At 42.5% G+C, this 17,160-nt stretch overlaps 1 protein-coding gene across 2 annotated transcripts in view; it reads left to right on the top strand.

Moving 5' to 3' along the window:
- LOC115465636 (cystatin-like) overlaps positions 1 to 12,750 on the top strand; it is a 32,011-nt gene extending 19,261 nt beyond the window's left edge. Inside the window, exons 2-3 of one of the 2 annotated variants that reach the window (XM_030196263.1) lie at positions 4,028 to 4,144; positions 12,530 to 12,750. In XM_030196263.1, the coding sequence (XP_030052123.1) occupies positions 4,028 to 4,144; positions 12,530 to 12,631 (219 nt within the window). In that variant the 3' untranslated portion in view covers positions 12,632 to 12,750. The remainder of the gene's footprint in view (positions 1 to 4,027; positions 4,145 to 12,529) is intronic. The other variant, XR_003941441.1, reaches the window with a different exon arrangement.
- Positions 12,751 to 17,160: the final 4,410 nt, after the last annotated feature.

Below are 17,160 nucleotides of genomic sequence, written 5' to 3'. Positions count from 1 at the left end.
TGCCTCCTATTTAGAAGGCGCAAAGTTCTCCCACATGAAGAACCTCTTTTACCAAACTGTGCCAGCGATTCCTGCTCGATAATGCTCACAAAGCCATTCTTAATGGGCTTTGTCAGCATTGCCGTGCCAAGAATTGCTAGTGTGGTTTGGTAAAAGAGGCCCTAAGTCTGCATTATTCAGTTGGATGCAAGCTAATCAGAATGTTCTAGCTGAATAATGCTTCCACGCCCATTTCCTTCCCCCCAAAATTACAAAAAAAATAATTACACGCAATTAGCAGCACACTAACAGTCAAATTACCACAAAGTGTTTTAATGCATTTTGAGGTAAGCCTTGTGTGGTATGCTAACTACGTGTTAGCGCTTAATGGTCTTTAGTAAAAGGGCCCCTATAGGCTTTGTCTACCTAATACATTTCATATCCTTTCTGTGGTAAGAAATTCACTTAATAATAATTTTACAGAACTATCCCCCAGATTCTAGATAGCACGCCTAGCGGCCCACACTGAAATCCACGCATATTCTATAACAACACACGTAACTTAATTGGCTTAACAAGTCAATCAGCGTTGATAACAGCACTTAACAAGCAATAATGAGCACTAATGGGCAATAATTAGAATTTATGCTCACAACTCCCTAAGCGTATTCTGTAATGCACTGCACCTAAATTTTAATGTGCGCAGGCAAAAAGGGGCATGGTTATGGGTGGGGAAATGGACATGTTATGGGTGTTCCAAAATTTATGCATGTTCTTATAGAATATGGCCTTCTGTGCCTAAATCTATACGCCGGGATTTACACCATGTTTTCATTGGTGTAAATGGATGTTCATAGTTTTAGGTGCTAGGATATCACCTAAGCGTATTCTATATACCGCGCCTAAATCTAGGCACCAGTAATATGCTTAGGTGGAAATGTTTTCCACATAGATTTTTTTAAGCTCCAAATATAGTATCTGGCCCTATACACATTCATCAAAAATAGGTAATTTCCCTAGAAACATGTGGGCCAATATTCAAAAGACACTATCCCCCATATTCTATATATTGCACCCAAAGTTGCGCACTGAAATTTGGGTGCACGCCCAAGATGCATGCGCAACTTAATTGATTAATGAGCCCTAAACTAGCAATAATTTTGTGCTAACAACCAATTATTGAAGTTAATTAGCTTTAATTAGAAGTTGCCCATGCATCTATCTGCCTGCACGCTATTCTTTAAGACGGAGCACCCAAATGTTCTAGCATGTATCTGAAAAGGGGGTGCAGCCAAGGGCTTGTTGGGGTAATACAAATTTGACCTAACACACCTAACTTGGGCGCTGGCATTTACACCTGGTTTTAGCAGGTGTAAATCCAGCGTTCAAACCCTAACCCTATTCTATATAAGGTGTGCCCTTTATAGGATAGCATTTTTTGCTGGATTCTATATAGTGTGCCTAGAAATCCATGCCGGAATTGTCGTGGATTCTCTAACAATGTGCGTAACTTAACAAGCTTAACAACCTAATGAGCGCTGATAACAGTACTTAACAAGCAATAAAGAGCACTAATTGGCACTGAATAGAATTTGCACACACAACTCGCTAAGCATATTCTGTAACAAAGTGCACTGAAGTTCAAAAGGGAAAGGGAATGAGACTTGATATACCACCTTTCTGTAGTCTGTTTTGCAACTACATTCAAAGCAGTTTACATAGTATATACAGGTGCTTATTTGTACCTGGGGCAACGGAGGGTTAAGTGACTTGCCCAGAGTCATGAGGAGCTGCAGTGGGAATCAAACCCAGTTCCCCAGGATCAAAGTCCACTGCACTAGCCACTAGGATACTCCTCCACATGGTTACAGGCAGGGAAATGGGCGTTTCATGGGTGTTCTGAAATTTACACACCTAGTTATAGAATATGGCCCTCTGCGCCTAAACCTATGCACTGGGATTTATGCCACATTTTTGTTGGTGTAGATGGATGTGTGTAGTTTTAGGAGCTGGGATTCTATATACTGTGTCTAAATCTAGGCGTCGATTATAGAATATGCTTAGTTGGCACTGACTTCAGCAACGATTTTTTAGGTGCCATATATAGAATCTCCCCCTTAGCACTGAATATTTTTTGGTGCTGTTTATTGAATTCCCTCCTATATGCTCACCGGCGATTGTTGAAAGTATAACTTCACTAGCTATAGATTTTTCAAAATCTTATATGGATAGTATCAGGTGGAATATCTGATTCAACAGCCTGATGCTATCTATATATAAAGAAACTAGGTTTGGGGGGGAGGGGAAGGTAGGCTAAAAAAATTATCCATCAACCAAATAGTCCCCAGTAGCCCCTAAATAACAATGATTCTGGTTATATCATGTGAGTGGGTGCCTAGAAGGACCAATGTGCACCTATTAATTGTTTGAACTATTTATTGTAAAATCAATAATGTTTAAGTTTTTAAAAAATATCCATTAATTTGTAATATTCAGCCACAAAATGGATAATATTTAAATCTCTTATCATCAGGACTTATCATTACAAAAAGCATTTTATTCTGGACCATCAGAGGCAGGAAACTCAAGCACTCAATAGTTAGTTGACAAGTGCTTGCCTTCAATTGTCACGGTCCTTTTTAATTCTTTGGGTGTTATTTTTTTTTTATTGCATTTGTATCCCACATTTCCCACATCTTTGCAGGCTCAATGTGGCTTACAATACATCATGAATAGTGGAAATATATAATAAGATAATTAGTATTATGGAAGGATCTTGGGTAACATGATAATGAAAAAGTATGATATTAGTATAACAAGCAAATATAATAAGACAATACTGGATATATGTAGAGGAGTTCACATTTGTTGATCTTTGTGGTATGCCTTGTTAAAGAGATGGGTCTTCAGTAGTTTGCGGAAGTTAGTTAGTTCATAGATCGTTTTTAAGTTGCGCGGCAGCGCGTTCCAGAATTGTGTACTCAGGTAGGAAAAGGTTGACACATGCATTAGTTTGTATTTTAGACCTTTACAGTTAGGAAAGTGAAGGTTGAGGAATGTGCGGGATGATTTTTTAGCATCTATCAGGTCTGACATGTAGGCAGGGGCATCTCCGTGAATGATTTTGTGGACTAGGGTACATATTTTGAACGTGATGCGTTCTTTAAGTGGGAGCCAGTGTAGCTTTTCTCGTAGGGGTTTTGCACTTTCATATTTGTTTTACCGAATATGAGTCTAGCTGCAGTGTTCTGGGCTGTCTGAAGTTTCTTGAATATATTCTTCCATTCATTTAAAATCATCAATATCTATATTAATGTATCTTATCAATTACAACTTTCTTATGATTCTTCTTCAATATAAATAGTTAAAAAATACTAAGCTTGAAACAACGGACACACTGCCATAAGTTCATAACATGGCATTATCCTCAAAGAGGCAAACCTTACCTGACAACCCTTCTACAATATTGCTTACAAAAATGTTATCAGTGGTTATATGGTAGCATATTACAAGAGCAAGTACCAAGGAAATTGTTTTACAAAAATGTTACAAAAAATGGGACCAAGGACCAGTCTTTGAGACATGTCACTGCTAAAATCCATATACTGAGAATAAATACCAATGTAAGATAAAAACAGAAGCTCCTCTCTCCCCTTTCCATTCCCCAGAGACACCCTGGACCCCTCACAAAGATACTCCTGCACCCTTCAGTCCCCAAAGATACATTAATGCTGCCAGCTAAGCCCCTTCCCTCCCACTACTCTCCTGTAGGCTCCCCTGGGCATATCATAAAGGATCCTTGATGGTTTGGGGGAAGGTGAGTAGGAGTGATCTCCAGTTGCTCCTGTCTATGTTGGTGACAGGTTCAAAATGGCAGCTATGACCCCTAGCTGTAGTCTTATGTTACTGCTGCTAGGGGTCAGGCTGCCATATAAAGTCTGTGAGTATGTTGTATTTTCAAAATTGTCCCCAATATGTAATAACAAATTGCCTGAAATGCCCCCAGTCTTACATATGTTCTTTTCTTTTATAATTTTACTTTCACTAGGTTATTGCTGGAAAAATATACAATCTGGATGTAGAGATAGGAAAGACACAATGCAAGAAAGGGTCCACTGGCAACGTAGCTTCCTGTGCATTAGTGGACACTTCAGAACAGAGAGTGGTAATTTGAAATGCTTTTTCTTTATTAATAATAATATACAGGTCGATATAGCAGAGACTTCTGCTCAGTTATACAGCGTTGACTAGATATTCGGCTAATAATGAGCAGCACTTAACTGAAGAGTGCCGCTAAATATTAGCAGAAACAACCACAACACTATCCAGTTAGTGCTGGGGTGATCCAGAGTCATAGGATGGTTGGTTCATAAAGCTTCTGGGAGTGTGGTTAGATTCTAATTTGACAACTGAAACACCTGTAAATCATCTGGTCTTAAAGGTTATGTTCAAATTGAAATTGTTGCATAGACTTCGATTTCTCTTGGAAACTCATTATTTCCAAATTGATTATTCAGGCAATTATTCTTACAACTTTTGATTACTGTAATGTTTTTCTCTTGGGTTAACTAACTAAACAACTGCAAAGACTTCAAGTTTTCCAAAGTGTATCTGTTAAATTAATTTTAAAGGGACACAAATTTGACCATGAGATTCCTTTCTTACTTGAGTTACCTTGGTTGCCAATTAGAGCGAGAATTGAATTTAAACTTTTGACCTTTTTTTATCAAAATTTCGTATGGTATATGTCCTGGACACTGGTTACTGTTTATAAGCCATCTCGATATTTACAATCTTGAGGAGAGTTATTGCTGGAGCTCCCACCACTCACAAGCTGTTGGTTGAGTAGCACTAAAAAGAGTACATTATTTGGATCAGCTCCTGAACTTTGGAACAATCTTTCTTCTGCTATTAGAAATATTACACACTATATGTGTTTTAGAAAAGCTTGGCTTTTTCAGCATATTTGTAGAATTTTATGGTTTTTTTTTAATTGTTCTTTTGGATTGTACAGTCTTCTTTTATGGTTGTGACCCACCTTGAACCTCGTGATAAGGCGGGATATAAATGCTGTTATTAAATAAAAAGCTGTCCTGATTCTCCCAGATATCTATCTGGGCATCGGCACTGGATATCATCAATACTTGGATAACTTCTGGAGCCCTCTGAAGACCCAGATATTCAACATCTGTAGCTTGATATGGTCCGGTGGTCAGAGCTGGATTAAAGCCAACTGATGCCCTAAGCACAGCCCAACAATGGTGCCCCTCGGCCCTTCCATTGCTTAACTGACAAGACATTAAGGGCCCTGTTTACTAAGATGTGCTAGTGTTTTTAGCACGCGCTAACACTAGACACCCTTATATTCCTATGGGTGTCTCTAGCATTAACGCATGCTAAAAATCCTAGCGCACCTATAGAGCAGCTTAGTAAACAGGGCCCCTAGACTCTATAAGAGGTGAGAATTATCATTATTGCATGAAACAAAACATCATTTATATTTATAGTGATTAGAAAAACACTGAAATTCATGTTGGATAATGAGTGTGGCAGACGACAGTGAAAGAGTTATGGGCATGATAGCTAGGAGAAGAAACTCTGTGGTGTCCCATTCCCTTGGTGCCCTAAGCATGTACTTCTTTTGCTTAATGGTTAATCCAGAGCTGCCGGTGGCGAATATTAGGTCCTAAATCTGCCCGCAGTGGTTAGCACTTCTAAAACCATGGTTTCAGCAGGCTGACTATCAACACAACAGATTATATACAAATGGAATACAAAGAAGACATTTTCCCCCTAATTCTATATGTGGCATTCAAAATTGTACGCAGATTTGGGTGTGCGCCCAATTTGTGTGCCCTTAATGTCTTGTCAAACAATTTAATTGCATAACAAGCCAGTTAGCGCAGATAATTGGGTACTAACAATTACTGGAGCTAATTAGCAATAATTAGAATTTATGAGTGCATCTTTATAGTTGCTAGTGGCCATAGGAGGGGCATGGGTAGGTGAGGGGCATTCCTGGAACTTGCATGCAGTGTTACAGAGTAAGGCAGATCTGCACCTAATTTAGGGGTCCTTTTACTAAAAAATGGTCTGTGCTAGTGTAGGCGTGTGTGTTGGACACGCACAGATCCATTTTTCAGCGCGCCTGCAAAAAAGGCCTTTTTTACCGAAAATGGACATGCGGCGAAATAAAAATTGGCGCACATCTATTTTGGGTCTGAGACCTTACCGCCACCCATTCACTCAGTGGTAAGGTCTCACGTGTTAACTGTGCGTTAATCATCAGCGTGTGTACAGTGCCGATTATTGCCTGGTTAGCACCGTACGTCAGAAAATAAAAATTATTTTCTGACGCATATACAGTGGGGGAAATAAGTATTTGATCCCTTGCTGATTTTGTAAGTTTGCCCACTGACAAAGACATGAGCAGCCCATAATTGAAGGGTAGGTTATTGGTAACAGTGAGAGATAGCACATCACAAATTAAATCCGGAAAATCACATTGTGGAAAGTATATGAATTTATTTGCATTCTGCAGAGGGAAATAAGTATTTGATCCCCCACCAACCAGTAAGAGATCTGGCCCCTACAGACCAGGTAGATGCTCCAAATCAACTCGTTACCTGCATGACAGACAGCTGTCGGCAATGGTCACCTGTATGAAAGACACCTGTCCACAGACTCAGTGAATCAGTCAGACTCTAACCTCTACAAAATGGCCAAGAGCAAGGAGCTGTCTAAGGATGTCAGGGACAAGATCATACACCTGCACAAGGCTGGAATGGGCTACAAAACCATCAGTAAGACGCTGGGCGAGAAGGAGACAACTGTTGGTGCCATAGTAAGAAAATGGAAGAAGTACAAAATGACTGTCAATCGACAAAGATCTGGGGCTCCACGCAAAATCTCACCTCGTGGGGTATCCTTGATCATGAGGAAGGTTAGAAATCAGCCTACAACTACAAGGGGGGAACTTGTCAATGATCTCAAGGCAGCTGGGACCACTGTCACCACGAAAACCATTGGTAACACATTACGACATAACGGATTGCAATCCTGCAGTGCCCGCAAGGTCCCCCTGCTCCGGAAGGCACATGTGACGGCCCGTCTGAAGTTTGCCAGTGAACACCTGGATGATGCCGAGAGTGATTGGGAGAAGGTGCTGTGGTCAGATGAGACAAAAATTGAGCTCTTTGGCATGAACTCAACTCGCCGTGTTTGGAGGAAGAGAAATGCTGCCTATGACCCAAAGAACACCGTCCCCACTGTCAAGCATGGAGGTGGAAATGTTATGTTTTGGGGGTGTTTCTCTGCTAAGGGCACAGGACTACTTCACCGCATCAAAGGGAGAATGGATGGGGCCATGTACCGTACAATTCTGAGTGACAACCTCCTTCCCTCCGCCAGGGCCTTAAAAATGGGTCGTGGCTGGGTCTTCCAGCACGACAATGACCCAAAACATACAGCCAAGGCAACAAAGGAGTGGCTCAGGAAGAAGCACATTAGGGTCATGGAGTGGCCTAGCCAGTCACCAGACCTTAATCCCATTGAAAACTTATGGAGGGAGCTGAAGCTGCGAGTTGCCAAGCGACAGCCCAGAACTCTTAATGATTTAGAGATGATCTGCAAAGAGGAGTGGACCAAAATTCCTCCTGACATGTGTGCAAACCTCATCATCAACTACAGAAGACGTCTGACCGCTGTGCTTGCCAACAAGGGTTTTGCCACCAAGTATTAGGTCTTGTTTGCCAGAGGGATCAAATACTTATTTCCCTCTGCAGAATGCAAATAAATTCATATACTTTCCACAATGTGATTTTCCGGATTTAATTTGTGATGTGCTATCTCTCACTGTTACCAATAACCTACCCTTCAATTATGGGCTGCTCATGTCTTTGTCAGTGGGCAAACTTACAAAATCAGCAAGGGATCAAATACTTATTTCCCCCACTGTATTAGGCGCGCATAAAAAATGAAATTACCGCCTGGTCTACACGCGTCCAACGCATGTCAGTTTGGAACTACCGCCTGGCTACGTGCCCCGTGTGGTAATTCCATTTTTTATTTTCTACCATGGGGTGCTAATTGGGCTGTAATCGGCAGTGTACGTGTGCTGACGATTACTGCCCAGTTAATGAGTGAGACCTTACCGCTAAGTCAATGGGTGGCTGTAAGGTCTCAGGCTCAAAATGGAAGCACGCCAATATGAACTTGCGCACCTCCAAAACACGTACCTACACCAACGCAGGCCATTTTCGACAAGCCATAGTAAAGGACCCTTCAGCCGTCTGTTCTCCATCCTGAAGAGCTCTAACCGCCTTTGGGGCAGGCACATAGCCAGACTTCAATGGTAGGGGGGTCCAGAGCTGAGGTGAGGGGGCACATTTAGCCCCCCCCCCCCCCCCGGCGCCGCCGACCCCCCCACCCGCCCGCCAGCAAGCCAGCCATTGCCGACACCGACCCGCCCTGCCCCACCCGCCCGCCATTGCCAACACCTCCAACAACTTTGACCCCCTCCTGCCGATGACCCTCTCGACCCCCCTCCCGCCATCGCCTACCTTTGCTGGTGGGGGACCCCAACCCCTGCCAGCCAAAGTCTTCTTCCTTTGTTTGGTTTCTGACTGAGTCTGACGTCCTGCACGTACAACGTGCAGGACATCAGACTCACAGAAACAGAATGAAGCCTTGCGATCTGCAAACGAAGGAAGAAGACTTCGGCTGGCGGGGGTTGGGGTCCCCTGCCAGCAAAGGTAGCAGGCGGCGGGTTGCGGCGGGAGGGGGGGTTGAGAGGGTCGCTGGCAGGGGGTCCAGGGCCAAATCTACGGGGGCCCAGGCCCCTGTGGCCCCATAGCAGCTTTGGGGTATGTTTACTAAGGTGCATTAGCATTTTTAACGCATCTGTAAATTTAAGGTGCATTAAATGCTAACACACCTATACATTTTTATGGGTGCATTAGTGTTTAACGCGTGTAAACTATTTACTCATGTTAAAAATGCTAACGCGCCTATAGCTCAGCTTAGTAAACATAGGCGTTAGCCTTTCTTCATAGGGAAGTTGTCCCATTCCCTTTTATCATTTTCGTCGCCCTTCTCTGGGTTGCTAAGAGTATTGGGGGTTGTTATATTAAAGATATATGTATATTTTTTATTCATAAAGCGACCGTTAAATGAAGCAGTAAGAAAGGATGATCGTTGACGCAGTAGCGAGAGAGCTGCAAGATGCTGGCCGCGTCGGAGTGTGTACTGCTCTGTAGTGAGAAGAGCAGGGCCGTGCCTAGGGTCTCTGGTGCCCCCCTGCAGACTATCGGTTGGCGCCCCCCCCCCCCCCCCGTCCAGCAGAGCAGGAACAGAAGGGAGCAGGCAAGTAAGCCGGACCTCAGGAAAAAATAGCACTGTATGTATCCCTCATTGATAAGTCTCTGACTCTAAAGTTTAGCAATTTCATTAAAGCAAAATGTATTTTCACATATCACATCCTATCCAAGGAGAATGTTTTATATATGTCACCCGTCTGTGGTAAAACTTCACACAGTATCAAAATACCTCTAATATGTAGTCGTGCCAGCCGAGGAAACTAACTGTGCTCAGCTCACAAGAGACAGAGTGAACATAAAATAAAACTTCATCCTTAAAAGATAATATCGGATGAATGCATGAAGGTGAATATGAATTCCTGTGAATGGAATCAATTTGATTTACAATAAATCCAGATACTACTCCCTCATATATATAACAAAAAATTATTTAAATGGAATGGAATTATTTGACTGTACTGGTAAACAGAAAGAAATACTCTATTGCATTCTAATCTCCTTTGCACCAAAGGATATAATTCAGATCAAACATTTATCTCTGATCAACTATCTCAGATCAAATATTAAGGTTTCCTTGCTTACAGTCACTTAAATCTACCTAGCCTTATATAGCTTATAGCATTTAAACACTCTTAAACTGAAATTCACCCTTTTCTATTCTTCATAAACTTCAAGTAATCCTGAAATATTCAGATCCTTTTCTCACTAGAGAAACTTCAATCGCCACCAATCTCTTTTCACTTATATTTTCTCATTTACCACAATCAGGCACTCTTTTTTATAACTTCAGTCAACAAACACAGGAAGTCACAGCTGGATGTCTCTCTTGGCAAAGGACAGCTCTCACTCTGTTCACTTCCCGGGCAGATTTCTTAACAGAAGCTGATCATCCAATCAGAGAGCGCTATTTGAATGCAGATTAACATACAGACACTCATGGGAATGTTTAGTGAAAAACACCGGACTAATTTGCATATGATTTAAACAAATTTGAGCATATGACAACCAAGTACAGACTCCCAGCACCTGAATTCTGCAATTAGATTTAAGGCAAATAATTTTAAAACTTATTTTTAGCACTTTTAAAATTTCAGGTTCTCTTTAATTTGAATGCTGTTTCAAGCTCTGAAACTCACCCTGACTGAGGAGCTAGCCCCAAACCGAAGCATAAATAGCAATCTGGTTGTATTCTCACATAACTTGAAGAGCCTGCCTGCCTCAATTAATACTGCTCCTTTGCATGAAAAGGGGAGGGCAGCGGAGATAGGAGAATCACAAGGTCAGGTGAAAGATTTTGCAAGTGAGCAGACCCCCCTGCGGCGCTTACCGCATCAGCACGGCCTTGGAGAAGAGCTAGTGAGTTGTTGTTTTTAGGTCTTTTTACCACCACCTCAAATTCCCAAAATTATTATGTATCAACCACCCACAATTTGGAGTGATAAAAGACCAAGGCCACGTATGAGAAAAGCTATTTTTATTACTTACCAAATACAGATCAAATTAATAGTTTCTCATGGAAGAACAGCTCTACCTCTCCTCCTGCCATGACACTGCTGTTATATCAGTCCAAAGCTTTGGAATAACTTGCCTCTTTGCATTAGGAATAAGACCTCTCTCCAAACCATTAAATAGGCTCTTTTCTACATACCTAATTTCTGTCACTATTTTTCTTTTATCAATCTGTATCTTTTCTGTCTTTCTTTAAGACCATTTGCTTTTAAACTGCTTTTTTTTTTTATTGCTGCCGCCTAGCTGCCTGCTGTGCATGCTTTTCTTTTTCTTTAAATTTAATTTAGTTTTTATTGTAAACTACCTAGTTGCCTTTCTAGGCCTTTGTGTGGTATATCACATTTCTACAATGAATAAATAAGACTACTTTTGTGTGGTCCTATCTGTCTGGATAGGTATGTGGGCACCAGCACTGAGGGGTCCTTTACTAAGCCACGTAAGTGCCTACGCACGCCCAACATGCATCAATTTGGAGTTACTGCCCGGCTACCGCGTGGCCTGAGTGGTAATTTCATTTTGTACAAGCGTCCACTATGCGCGTCGGAAAAATATTTTCCTTTCCAGCATGCGGTGAAAACCAGGCGGTAATCGGCATTGTACGAGTGCTGACCATTACCACCCGGTTAACATATGAGACCTTACAGCTAAGTGAATGGGTGGTGGTAAGGTCTCAGACCCAAAATGGACGCGTGCCAATTTTCAATTTGCTGCACGTTCCTTTTTCGGCCAAGAAAAAGCATTCTTTTACCGCTGAAAACTGTATCCGCATGCATCTAAAATATGCGCCTACACTAGCGCAAGCCATTTTTCAGTGCATCTTAGTAAAAGGCCCCTGAATATCTTCCATCTCTGCCCCAATTGCACCCCCAGACCACCCTCGAACTAACCGGACAATGCTGAGGCGGTCATACTGGATATTTAGCAGCACTGTGCGGTTAAGCGCCATTGAATGTCTGGGGACAGTCTGCTACAAGAGGTTTGATCGAGCAGAACCCTCTTCTGCCCACTTACACCATGCTGAAGGTCGACTCTTTTTTAAAAATGGACACTTTTAGCTACGTTTAAGGGAAGCATTTCCAGTCAGCTATTTTGGGTTAAATTAGGGAAAACAATACATCTAAATTGTACCTTGAAATCTATGTATAGTATTTTCTAGAAAAATTTCACCCACTCAACAAAAAACAGGTAATTTAATATTCATGGCAAGTGTGTGCATATATTCTTTTTGAAAATTAGGCACAAAGGGGCCCTTTTACTAAGCTGCAGTAGGCCTACTGCGCAATAAAAGGGCACCACCATGGGACGTGCTGAGGAATCCCATGGTAGTTTGAGTAACAGTACCATGAGAGGCTGTGTGGGAGTGGACAGTAGGCGTGCCTGCACTAATTGTGTAGCGTGGGCACATTACCGTGTGGTACCCAATTAGTGCAGGAGTAGTGTGGGAGCCCTTACTGCCTCATAAATAGGTAACAGTAAGGGATCCTGGGGGTAATGGCTGTTAATGGGGAAATTAGCATGTGGCCATTAAAAAAAAGCTGACCGCAGCTATTTTTCTGCTGCACTACAAAGTGGTCGGAGCGCAAATGACTAACGTACACACTAGCCACAGAGATGGTCACTTTCTAGCGTGCCTTAGTAAAAGGACCCCAAAGTCTAAGGAGTACAAAGTAACCGTGAGCTCAGTACCATGTCTCATCTAATCTATTTTTTTGTTCCTCTTACAGACTTTCCAGTGCAAGTTCTATGTACTAGAGCAGGCGTGGCATAATGAAATATCTGTTTTGGAGAGTTCCTGCAAACCAGCTAGACTATTAACAATCTACTAAATCTAGACTCACAATTTGTATTCACTGCTAGCAAAAATAATCTGTATTTCTGTCTGAAAGAAGGGTTGGTTTCTTTGGATGTGGTTTCCGAACTGAAGTTTTCTTGCATTAAAAAGCTTTACAGCATTTATGTGACATTGTTTTTGTCTTACTTGCATTTCAGATTTGGTATTATGTTTCAACAATTTTATTATGGTTCAGCAGAAATAAACACACACTTGGCACAAATGCAACAGTAACACCTCACATTCTATAGTAACTGAACAAGAACAACGCATTTGTGCTATCCTCTCAAACTTTCAATTTTCCTCCCCATTTACCCCCCCCCCCCCCCACCTCTCTAACTTCCCTTTTGTTAAATGTTCACCGTTTCATTGATGACAGTTCAATGTTGCACATGTTACATTGCAATTTTCACATACTCACATATGGAATGTTAATGATGACAAGGACATCATCCTCAAGTTTTTCACAGTTTAACCTCACCTCCTTCCCCCTGATGTTGGGGACTTGCCCATATCAGCGAATTGCCGAACTTTAACCATTATTAACCAAAGGCCTTAACTTCAAACCAGTCCAACCACAACATTTTATAAAATGACAGATTTAACAAACATATGGCTCTCCAAGAACTCCTCCCTTAGACATATACCTGGAGCAAATAACAAATCCCATTTCGTAATCCCTCTCATAAATGAGGTGCATAAACCTCCCAACATCTCCATCTCTTCACCTCCCACCATCAAACCCTAACCCCCCTACCCTCCTACCCCACCATAAGGAACATGATTATAGCTAATAGATCCTACTATCATCTCTATTTATTATTGATCCCTTCTGAAGCAAGGGAATCCCCCAATTGATTAACAAAAAAGCTACGAGCACGAGGTGCAAGCACATGTATGTAATTTTTCCAAATTAAATAGAACTCTTTTTGTCTTTTAAATTTCAGGTGAACATCTCGTAGTTCCATTAATAATAGAGCATGCAGTCGATTACGCCACTGCCAATATGTGGGAGCTTCTTGTTTGACCCAATTAACTAATATACATTTTTTACCGATTAAAAACGCTTTGTAAAATAGTAAGTTATGGTGGACAGCACCAGCCCCCAACAAAGCATCCACCCCCAGCAAGACATTCTCTGGTAGTAGCAAAATACGGTTATTTGATATGTGTCCCAAAAATCTAACTATTTTCTGCCAGAAGTTCTTTATCTTTGGGCATTCCCACATAGCATGATAAAAAGTGCATTGAGACCCCCCCCCCCCCCACACACACACACACACACACATTTATCACATTGTGGCGAGTCTACCCCTCCCATTATGTGCAATCTCAATTTAGACGTATACGCTCTAAAGATCACTCTTCCCTGACATTCCCTAAGCTCCGCATTACCCGTTCTTTTTGGGATTTGTCTCATACTTCTCAACAACATTTGTGTCGTGACCTCCTTTTTTTGCAAGTCTATCGACCATTTCTCTGTGAGGCAATTCAGTTTTCTATGGGTGCTGCTTTGCATAAGCCTTTTATGAAGCATTGAAATAGATGCAGCCTCTGCAGTAGGCATTGCATAGAGCTGATCTATCAAGTTGGGCACGTCAACAACAAGGGACTGTTTAGGAATTGCTGCAATATAATGGGAAATCTGCTGATATGCAAATTTATCCATCCACCCTAACTCACCCAGTCCCAAAGATTCCAATCTCTTTATATTACCTGCGGAGTCCACGCTATCTTGTATGGTATCAATCCCCCTACACCGCCAGATTCTAAAACTTAGGTTATCTATCCCTGGGAGAAAATCACCATTCCCTGTTATGGGCAACAACTACACTGTAATTTCATCGCATGCCCCCTAGTCCTAGTATTTTTGGAAAGCGTGAACAGATGCTTCACATCCACCTGTTCCACTCCACTCATTATTTTATATACCTCTATCATGTCTCCCCTCAGCCGTCTCTTCTCCAAGCTGAAAAGCCCTAGCCTCCTTAGTCCTTCTTCATAGGGAAGTCGTCCCATTCCCGCTATCATTTTAGTTGCCCTTCGCTGCACCTTTTCCAATTCTGCTATATCTTTCTTGAGATGCGGCGACCAGAATTGAACACAATACTCAATGTGCAGTCGCACTATGGAGCGATATAACGGCATTATAACATCCTCACACCTGTTTTCCATACCTTTCTGAATAATACCCAACATTCTATTCACTTTCCTAGCCACAGCAGCATACTGAGCAGAAGGTTTCAGTGTATTATCGACGATGACACCCAGATCCCTTTCTTGGTCCGTAACTCCTAACGTGGAACCTTGCATGACGTAGCTATAATTTGGGTTCTTTTTTCCCACATGCATCACCTTGCACTTGCTCACATTAAACGTCATCTGCCATTTAGCCGCCCAGTCTCCCAGTCTCGTAAGGTCCTTCTGTAATTTTTCACAATCCTGTCGCGAGTTAACGACTTTGAATAACTTTGTGTCATCAGCAAATTTAATTACCTCACTAGTTACTCCCATCTCTAAATCATTTATAAATATATTAAAAAGCAGCGGTCCTAGCACAGACTCCTGAGGAACCCCACTAACTACCCTTCTCCACTGAGAATACTGCCCATTTAACCCCACTCTCTGTTTCCTATCCTTCAACCAGTTTTTAATCCACAATAGGACATTTCCTCCTATCCCATGACCTTTCAATATCCTCTGTAGCCTTTCATGAGGTACCTTGTCAAACGCCTGTAATCCGTTGGGTTGGTCGTGAGCCCTTGGGCCCTGGCCGAGGCCAGCAGAGCACCGACCCAGGCCAAGGGGAGACCGACCCACCACCACACACCCCAGCTACACAATACCCCTAAGCTACCCTCCCCCGCAGTACCTCAGGAAGAAAGGGAAATAGGCATACAGGCAGGCCTCGCGGCCGAACCGGAATCCAGGCACACAGAGTCACTCGTGCGGGCCTCACGGCCGAACTGGAACCCAAACACACACAGGGAGGGGTGAAAGAACCCAGAGGGCCCCCGGGACCCCAAGATACCGCAGCCAGGCCCTCCCCAGGCAGAGGGGAAAAGAAATCCTAAAAGCCAGAAATAGATACAGCAAACCAAAGGAAAGGGTGAGATAGCCCCCAGCCAGAGGAACAAGACCCAAAGGGGAGGCAGAAAGCCTTTGCCTCAAACCCACAGAAGACAGAGGCAGAGACACAGAACACAAAGGGTTAAGCTTGCTGAGCCAGCCAGCACATGAGGGAGAGAGAGAGAACTCCTTAAATCAACAAACAATCAGAGAGAAAGCTGGGGAGCACACCTACTGAACAAACACACTGTCAGAGGCAGGGACACAATACACACAGTACACAAAGGGTTAAACTCACTGAGCCAGCAGGCCGAGACATGGGGAAGAGAAATCCTCAGAGTAAACAAAAAACTGGAGAGGACAGTCTCAGACAAGCAGCCTAGCTGAAAGGAAGGCTGAACAAAGCCCAGCCCCCACTGACAAACAAGCAGCTGGCTTCCCACAGAGAACTGCAGGCAGTGAAGGGAAGCCCAGCTGCAGGCTTAAGTACACCCACTGACGTCAGCAAAAACCCTGGCAGCCAATCAGAAGAGATCCCCCCCCCCTCTCTCCCTGCCAAACTGGCAGAATCATAACAGAAATCTAAGTCCGACTTTGGACGTTTTGCTCAAATTGTCCAGAATCCGAATAGCAAATAGCGATTATCGAAACAGCAAAATGTCTATCTTTTTTTTTTTTTTTTTTCAAAAATTGTGACTTGTTTTTGTGCTCTTTGCGTTTATCTTTCTGGTCAATTTTTGGAAAAAAAAAAGTCCAAGTGAAAAATGAGCAAATTCAAGCCATTGAGACATAGGAGCCACCAGCATTTTAAGTAGACATCCCAGCAGAACAGTGGGGCACCCTAGGGAGCACTGCAGTAGACTCCCAGGTACACATCTCACCCTTACCCCCTTATATTGTATGAGGAGCCCTCCAAAACGAACATAGAAAAACATCTGGAAAATGAGTTTTGAAAATACCAATTTGGATGTTTTGGCAAGAAAAACATCCAAATGCTGCCTTATACCACTTTTTAAACGCTTTTCTCTTTTGAAAATGAGCCCCATAGGTGCCATGGAATCTTATTTTAGTAAGAATGTGGAGAGGGGAATACAGACATCCAGGTTGGGACATGGAGAATTCCCAAAGTATTTTACGAGAGGCTCTTCCAAACATAGGACCTCTTTTAAAATAGATGCAAGACTGCACATTGAAGGCTCCCCACGTCCAAAGGGCGCAGGGATTTTAAAAAGCTACATATTGGTAAACAAAATGGGGCCAATATTCAGATCACGGTTTAAACATAACCGGCTAAGTTAATATTTGGAGATAGCCGGCAAAGTTTAAACTGGTCAATGATATTCCAGCTACTTACACGGCTTGATGTGGCCGCTTGCAATAGCCAAATATTAGGGGAGAACTGGCTATATCGTGTGATATAGCTGGTTATCTCCTAGCTGTTAACCGGGAATATTC

Source organism: Microcaecilia unicolor, chromosome 3, assembly GCF_901765095.1.
Source record: "Microcaecilia unicolor chromosome 3, aMicUni1.1, whole genome shotgun sequence".
Lineage (NCBI taxonomy): Eukaryota > Metazoa > Chordata > Amphibia > Gymnophiona > Siphonopidae > Microcaecilia > Microcaecilia unicolor.
The sequence above is the reverse complement of the archived record's forward strand: the minus strand, read 5'-3'. Positions and strand labels throughout refer to the sequence as shown.